Source organism: Capsicum annuum, chromosome 5 (genome assembly GCF_002878395.1).
Source record: "Capsicum annuum cultivar UCD-10X-F1 chromosome 5, UCD10Xv1.1, whole genome shotgun sequence".
NCBI classification, from domain to species: Eukaryota; Viridiplantae; Streptophyta; class Magnoliopsida; order Solanales; family Solanaceae; genus Capsicum; species Capsicum annuum.
In genome coordinates this window covers 5,641,432-5,649,782 of record NC_061115.1, presented here as the reverse complement: position 1 = coordinate 5,649,782, position 8,351 = coordinate 5,641,432, and the positions used below count along the sequence as shown (strand labels likewise).

General features: G+C 30.8%; 1 protein-coding gene and 1 non-coding gene across 2 annotated transcripts; both read left to right on the top strand.

The window, feature by feature from the left end:
- The first annotated feature begins 1,199 nt into the window (after positions 1-1,199).
- TRNAW-CCA lies at positions 1,200-1,271 on the top strand. Its single transcript has one exon. It is a non-coding gene; the product is annotated as a tRNA-Trp (tRNA).
- A 2,467-nt stretch (positions 1,272-3,738) lies between these two features.
- LOC107872285 (glucan endo-1,3-beta-glucosidase 8-like) lies at positions 3,739-7,223 on the top strand. The gene is made up of 3 exons (XM_016719041.2): positions 3,739-4,328; positions 5,270-5,975; positions 6,562-7,223. Exons 2-3 carry the CDS (start codon positions 5,415-5,417, stop codon positions 6,925-6,927), a joined length of 927 nt encoding a protein of 308 aa, XP_016574527.1. The 5' UTR covers positions 3,739-4,328; positions 5,270-5,414; the 3' UTR covers positions 6,928-7,223.
- The last annotated feature ends 1,128 nt before the right edge of the window (positions 7,224-8,351 follow it).

Here is an 8,351-nt window from a genome sequence, read left to right as displayed (position 1 = left end):
AGATTATATTTTCTAACGTAATTTCCTTTTTTTCCCCCAAAACCTTACCTAAACCTATATATTTTGCACATTGCCCAATCAGTGTGATATGACATGAAATAAGAGTAATGTAATGTGTGAGCAAATTAGATTAAAGCAATTAATTAATAATGTATAAATATAAAAAAGACATGATCCGAACTTTGTGATATCACAAATATAATATTGTCTTGAAAAGGGCATCTTCTCTCCCATGTGTGAGCTTCAAGACATTACTCCATTTTAGTTTTTGTCTTATTTTATTTTAACATGAAATTTAAAAAAAAATTATTGGACTTTCAAAAGTTTACGATCTTCAATTAAGTATAATAAGAATGTACCAAAATTTCATTACTTTGTGATGTTAAACATGTCATGTAAAAACATTCGAATGAAAGAGTTACTCTTATTTAAATGAACTATAGAAAAGTAAGACAAATTAAAATGAAGAGAATATTGTTAGGATTTTTGTCCTGATTTTCTTATTAAGTTTTACTTTTTCTTAAAAGGAAAATAAAAGTTACCATAATTATTTTTACTTTTCCTGAAAGAAAAAATATAATTCTTTTCCATATTTGGCTAACCTTTTTTCTTGGAGGAAAGGTGTTGGACATCTATAAATAGAATACCCCCTTCTCATACCATAACACATTAGTATCCACAATGTAGTCCTTAAAAGGGTTTTGTTTAGCTGAGACTTTCCCATTATTTTCATGTTTTTTAATAATATTAGTTTTTAATATGTAAGCCAATTGACCAAACTATATTCAATAATATGTTTTTAGTATATTTTTATTTGTCATCTAAATTATCACCGTCTTGATTTGCAAATTTTAAGCTTCCGCATGACGCCGTCTCGATTTCGAACCCAACAAATATCTATGTTGAGCAAAAGACACTTCTATTTTTTTCGAAGGAAATTGTTTAATTTTATAACCAAAATTAGAATTTTTAGAATACGAATGCACCATTAAAAAAAGAAATATATATCAAATAGAAAGTGGTTCTTCTTCTTATTTTTTTTTGGGGGGATAAATAACTCATTATTCAACTTTATGCACCATTCAAATTCATCTCTTTTCAATATAAGTAAATTATAATAAGAAAATAAGATTCTTTTGGGTGGAATGAAGAGAGTAAATGATGGTATTAAATAATTTTGTATAACGCAATCACCAATCGGATCCGTGGCGCAATGGTAGCGCGTCTGACTCCAGATCAGAAGGTTGCGTGTTCGATTCACGTCGGGTTCAATTTCCCCGATCCATACGGTTCCATATTTTCTTCTTCTTTTTTTTCTTTTTTTTTACTATTTTTAATAACTAAACAGGAGACATTTCGTTGGGAATAATTATATCGGGATAAGTTATTACACCATGTATATGAGATAACTTATTTAGTTCAGAATAAAAATAATTCTAAATTTTATTCCGAAATTATTATACCTTATATCTCATACCAAATGACTCTTTATTTTGTAATTTGGCATTGTGCTAATATATTACTTATTATTCACAGGAAAAAGTAGAAATTGAGGAAAAAACAGAAGTAATTTTTGAGAACAGACTAGCATTTTTCACAATATTATGTTTATACCCAACAGGGTCGTTTGGTTGGGAAAGAGTAAATTAGTTATTTCGAGATTATTCATATCGCTATGTCTATGGATTCATATCACTATGTATATGGAATAACTTATCCCATCATTATTGTATAAATGGTGAGATAAATTAAATAATCTCGGTACTAACTAATATCTCACATAAAACATGAGATAAAATAGTCCATTTTATTTCGAGACTATTTATTTCTTATACCTCACACCAAACGATCCCAAAAGGTGTCTGTTACCTATTACTCATTGGTTCTCCGCTCTCGAGTTGGGAAATCCGGGTCGGAGAAAGACATCTCATTCTTAAAACAAAGGGTCGGGAAAGCCCTTTGTTCCTACTTCTCTTGTATTTGGATCCTTCGGAACCACAAAAATCGATGAATCTCACATTAAAATAAGATGTTCTTTTTTCTTTACTGAAACTTTATAAGACATGTATAATAGAATTACACATGGTATATACATGTGCTTTTAGGTAGGGCTGTTAATTGGGCCGGTTCGGGTCAATTCGGAATCGGCCCATCAAATTTAGCCTGTTAGTGGGCTGATCCGGTGCTGGGCCAGGTTAAACGGACCGATTCGGTTTCGGGACCAACAGTAAATTTTTAAAAAATAACTCGGGACCAGCCCACTAAACCTAACCCGATCCAACCTGCCTAAACCCGATCAAAATCTGTCCAAAAATTCGGTCAAAACCCCCCCCAAAAAATTAAAAGTTTTTTTTTCAATATACACTATATATACCCACCTATATACATTTTAAATACGTTAAACAATATATATACAGTATATATTACAATAAAATTTTAAAAACATATACACAATTACACATGTAATCGTGTATACGACTATACGTTAATTAAATATATATACTGCTCTAAATAAAACATATACTACAAGATATATACTGCAATATAATGATATATACACTAATTTATAAGACATATAAACATGTATACGTTAAATATATATACTTTAGAGTCTATAGAAGATATATACACATATATACGTACCATTCAATATATATGTACTACTTTAAATAAAACATATACTACAATATATATACTACAATATATACACACACTATATATATAGTTATAGACTAATTTATAAAACATATACACATGTATACGTTAAATATATACTCTTTTAGAGTCTATATTCTATATATACACATATATACGTAGCATTCAGTATATATACTACTTTAAAAAATATGTTTCAAGATATATACTACAATATAATGATATATATACTAATTTATAAAACATATACACATATATACATTAAATATATACAACTTTAGAATCTATAGAAGATATATACACATATATACGTACCATTCAATATATGTACTACTTTAAATAAAACATATACTACAATATATACACACACTATATATATAGTTATTTATAAAGCTATAATGGCCCAAACGGTCAAAATTGTTTTTTTTTTCTAAAAAAAAAGTTATCAGGCCGGTTAATCTGCGGGTTTGGTCCAGGCTGGATTAACCGAACCCAAAAAAAATAATCCAATCTGGGATCCGGAACCCTACAGCCCATGGGCTGATCGGGCCGAGTCATACCGAGCCAAGTCGTTACAGTGGGCCGGGTCGGGACGGGTCAAATCGACCCGTTTGACAGGCTTAGCTTTTAGGTATGATAGCAACAAGGACAAATTCGTATGGTTTGTTGGGCTAAAGCGGATAATACATGCTTTGTGTTAATTTGGCTATAATGATCGGACAAAACGCAATAAATGAGTCCCTAGTCAGAGGGAGGCGTATGTGATGCCCTTGACGAAGGGCTAGCCAACGATAACGAGTCACCAACAATTCTAGGTTGGCAAACTTTAAAGAAGAGGCACACATAATAACTAATCTCACTTCGAAGTTCGAAATATAAGAGGACACTAATGAAGAATTTTAGTAATGCATAGCAATTAATGAAGCTGCATAATGATTAGGACCAAAATTAAACTAAAATAAATTGTGATTGGTGGGTAATTAACTTATTATAACCTTAAATATGACCCGTAAATCGTAATAAGCGGACATAGGAACATTAGGTTTTTGACTTTTTTCTATGACAAAAACTAAACCTTTAAACTATTGACAATTTGACATAAACAAATTTCTTTTTCTTGAGCTTTTACAAATTTCAATCCATCTATAATCCATATTGCATTAGAAGAATTTAGGGATCTTCAAATATTATTTGGAAGACCCCATATAATTTCTTTGCAATACATGTCTATCATCAAAGGTGATATGATCAGAACTTACAAATAAGATAAATTTTTTGAAAAATATTGTAGTGCAATGATAAAGGTGACTCAAAAATTACCGTGAGGCGAAATTCTTCGAGGAAAAAAAGTGAAAGATGAGGATAATTATGTGTTTCATAGTTTTGGTCATGGCAAGACAAGTGAATAGCTTTGTGGGCATTACATGGGGAAGGGCACAATCACAACAATTAGTTCCATCAATGGTTGTTGATTTGCTTTTACAACATAATATTTCAGATTTGAGATTAATGACTTCCGGATATGATATTATTGAAATTTTTGCAGCTACTAATATTACAATTAGTGTTACTTTGGGAAATCAGTATGTGTGGCAAGCAAATAGGAAAGACCTTGCATTTAATTGGGTAAATGAAAGAATCAAGAGTCCAATCAACAAAGGTGTAAAATTAAAGTACGTAATCATTTTTTTTCTTTCTATTTCACTAATATATTCTCCTCTATTTCAAAATATTTGACCTGTTTTGAGTTAATACGAAATTTAAGAAAATAATAAGAACTTTTGAATTTTGTTGTCCTAGATTGAAGATACGTCAAATGCACAAAATTGCGCTCTAATTTTGTGGTTTGAAATTAAATACGTCACATGAACAACTAGAATTAAAGAGTTGATAAAAAGCAAAGGGTCATTCTTTTGAAATAGAGTAAAATAGAGAGTAGGTGAAACAAATTGAAATGGAGGGTGTAGTTTATTAGGATGAAGGGTCAGAAACACACCTATGATATCCTGATTTTTGAGTTTCATATCTGAATTATCAGGTGTGTGAGTTTTCTTCCTGAACCATTGCCAACTATTTATCAAAATACACCACAACCATCAATTATTTCTATTTTTTCCACCTAAAGGATGATGATATTTCAAGTAGGAAAAGAGAACACCTGATAGTTAACATGTATTTTGATAAATAGTTGATTATACTTCAGGGAAAATTCACACACATGACAATTCATGTATGAAACTCAAAAAATCAAAATATTTTAGGTGTATTACGTGGAATTGATATTCCCATGTCAATTTCTGGCTGAACTTGACTAGTAAGGAAGGTTTTCTCAGAATCCCTTACGGAAATATCAATTGAAAATTCACGTCTTTTAGTAATATTGAAGTCTCTTTAATATGGAGTTGATTTATCTGACGATCACTCAAGTAAATCATTAGTACTATTATATCTCAAAAAATCTTATTTTTTTTAATGAAAATGATTGAAATCAAGAATAAGAGTGACTTTCTGAGATTATTACTACTATAATTGAATGATTATATGAGAATTAACCCCTTTAATTAGACTTAGTGATTTTATTTCCTCAATATATATGTATTTTTCCATTTTTCAGAGAAATAGCTATTGGGGCTGAACCATTTTCGAATACGTTCTTGAAAGAAGCAAGGAATGGGAAAGTGGTGAGTGTGTTATAACTCATACGAGAAGTCCTTGATGAGGTTGGTTTAAGGGATGTTAAAACCACGACTACCCATGGCATGGACGTGTTAAAGTTCGCGAAAGTCCCCTCAGATGCAGACTTTCGCGATGATATAAAAGAACCCATGCTCGAATCCCTAGAAGAGTTTAATCAGACCGGGGCCTCATTTGTTCTCTGCATGTTCCCAATCTATTTCGTTAAAGACGTAATGAATTACACAAATATTGAATTCGCTTTTTGTGATAACGATAGTGGGTTGGAGGTACAAGATGGTAATGTTACATATACGAATGTGGTGGAGTTAATGATAGATTCTGTTGCATGGGCAATAAAGAAAGCGGGATATGCGAATATGAAAATTGTGATTGGTGAAATTGGATGGCCTACAGATGGATATCTACATGCAAATATTAAAAATGCAGAGAGATTTCATAAGGGGTTATTGAAATTTATAGCATCAGAAAAAGGGACACCACTTAGGCCAGGGTCTATTGACATATATCTTCACAGTTTGTCAGATGAGAATAAGTTTGGACACAAAAGTGGTGCATTTCAAAGGCATTGGGGGATTTATGAGGCAGATGGAAATCCAAAGTACAAAATTGATTTCTCATTACAGGTAAGAATGTCAAATGACCGGTTTGAACTAAATTAGGAATAGAATAATAGCACCAATCACTCGTAATTGAAAAATACTCACTGTCATAGTTTTAAATTTTACAAGTGACACTCCAGAATAATGACTGGAAGTGAAATTTGAAGCTTCATGACATTGCCTGTTTTTCATTTCGGGGGCTAAAAAGTGGTTGATTTTGAACTTTACTTGAATTTGGATGAGGTTAAAATGAGCGGAATCTTACAGAAAAGTTAGATGAGCTGTGTCAAGATAAACTATACAGTAAGTTGTAACCTTACCTAACCACATTTTACCAACTTTTTTTTTCTTATAATTTTTATCATTTACGAAACAAAATTAATACCAACACTTTTTCAATTCTTTATTATAGCTATATACTTATAACATATTGAACAATATACATTTTTATTTAAATATTTTGAAAATATTTGTTATGAGTTAATTTGATTCTACATATTTAGCTCAAAACAAACCCTAACATTTAGGTCTACTAGCTAGATTTGGGAGGGATCCAGTTAACTTATGTAAATTTCATTTCATATGCTAATTTTATCACCTTTGATTGCAGGACCGCGACTTGTATCCTACACAAGCTAAGGGCATTGTGAAAATGCCAAATCGATGGTGTGTGTTTAATAGAGATAGATCAAACATGACTTTGGTGAATAAGAATTATGAATTAGCATGCAAAATTGCAGATTGTACACCATTGGAAAAAGGGGCTTCATGTGATAAACTAAGTTTTCAGTCCAAAATTTCTTATGCTTTTAATGCATATTTCCAAAAATACAAACAAGACATAAAATTTTGTGATTTTAATGGTTTTGGTAAAATTGTAACAACAAATCCCTCTGTTGAAAATTCTGAGTTTCCCATTGAGATATTGGCATTTCAAGATCAACCGGATAAAAATGGTATGATTTTAAGAGTTTGAAGAACAAAAATAGAAATGGAATAGTATTTTTACGCTATCAAGTTATCTATACTCGTTATAGTTGGTAGATCTCGTATTTTAAAGAGGTTTACTTGTAGATATCTTTGGATAATCTGGTGATGTAACATTATTTTAGACTGATAATCTATAGGACTTAAACTCCATTTGAGTTTAGGTCAAAGTTTTTCCTCTACCACAAAGCAAAGGCATTGAATTTATTCCTTTAATGAGTTTAAAGAACATGTTTTTGATCAATGTATTATTCCCTTTATTAATGAAAGGTTGTTGCTCTTTAATTTGGTTTACAATTGTGCCTTTTTCTTCTTATTAAGTCCATTAAATGACATTGCAACCAAATTTCTTGATGAAAGTGTGTGCTTAATCTTGAGTTACTTACTTGGATGGTTATCTAAATTATAAAAATTATTCTGCTAAAAAGTCATCTTTTATTCTTTTTAGGAAAAATACACAAATTTCCCCTTAAAATTGTCCAAAAAACTCAACTTCATACTAAAATTTACACATGTTTAATGAAGTGGAATAAATATAACTTTAAAATTATAATAAGACCCAAATTTTAGGTTGTACCTTTTGTTCTCATTTTTCTGTGTAACTGTACATACTCCGAGTCATTAATATAAATAACCCATCCGCTATGGAGTTTACTCATGGGTGTTACCACGTAATTCATTCTCACTTATCTCTCTCTCCTCAAGATCTTTCTCTCCAGTTTTCTTCATCCTCTCCATAAATTAAGTGTGTGTGCACGCAAATCGATCCAAACATATACCACATCAACACCAGAAGAGAACGATTTATTTAATATGGTGATGTGAAAAGAAACATAAGGATGAATATAACTCAATGGTATAGCTGGCAAGTGGGCCAGTTTCGGGTTATTAAATTAATCGGGTTGTGGGCCGGGTTCGGTTTGGGGGTTAAGTGGGTCGGGCCGAGCCGAGCCAGGCTCAACAGTAAAAATTTCAAAGACCACCCTAACCCGGCCCACTTAACCCAACCCGGTCAAACCCGGACAAAAAAAAAGAAAAAACTTTTTTTCAATATACACAATATATATACCCACCTATATACATTTTAAATACGTTAAACAATATATATACACTATATATATAGTATATACTACATTAGAATTTAAAAAATATATACACATATACACAATTACACATATATACGCACCATTCAATATATACGACTATATGTACTACTTTAAATAAAACATATACTATAACATATATATACTACAATATACATAAGTATATATATATTATAGAGTTATATACTAATTTATAAAACATATACATATATATACATTAAGTATACACGTCTATAGAAAATATATACACAAATATACGCACCATTCAATATATATGTACTACTTTAAGTAAAACATATACTACAATATA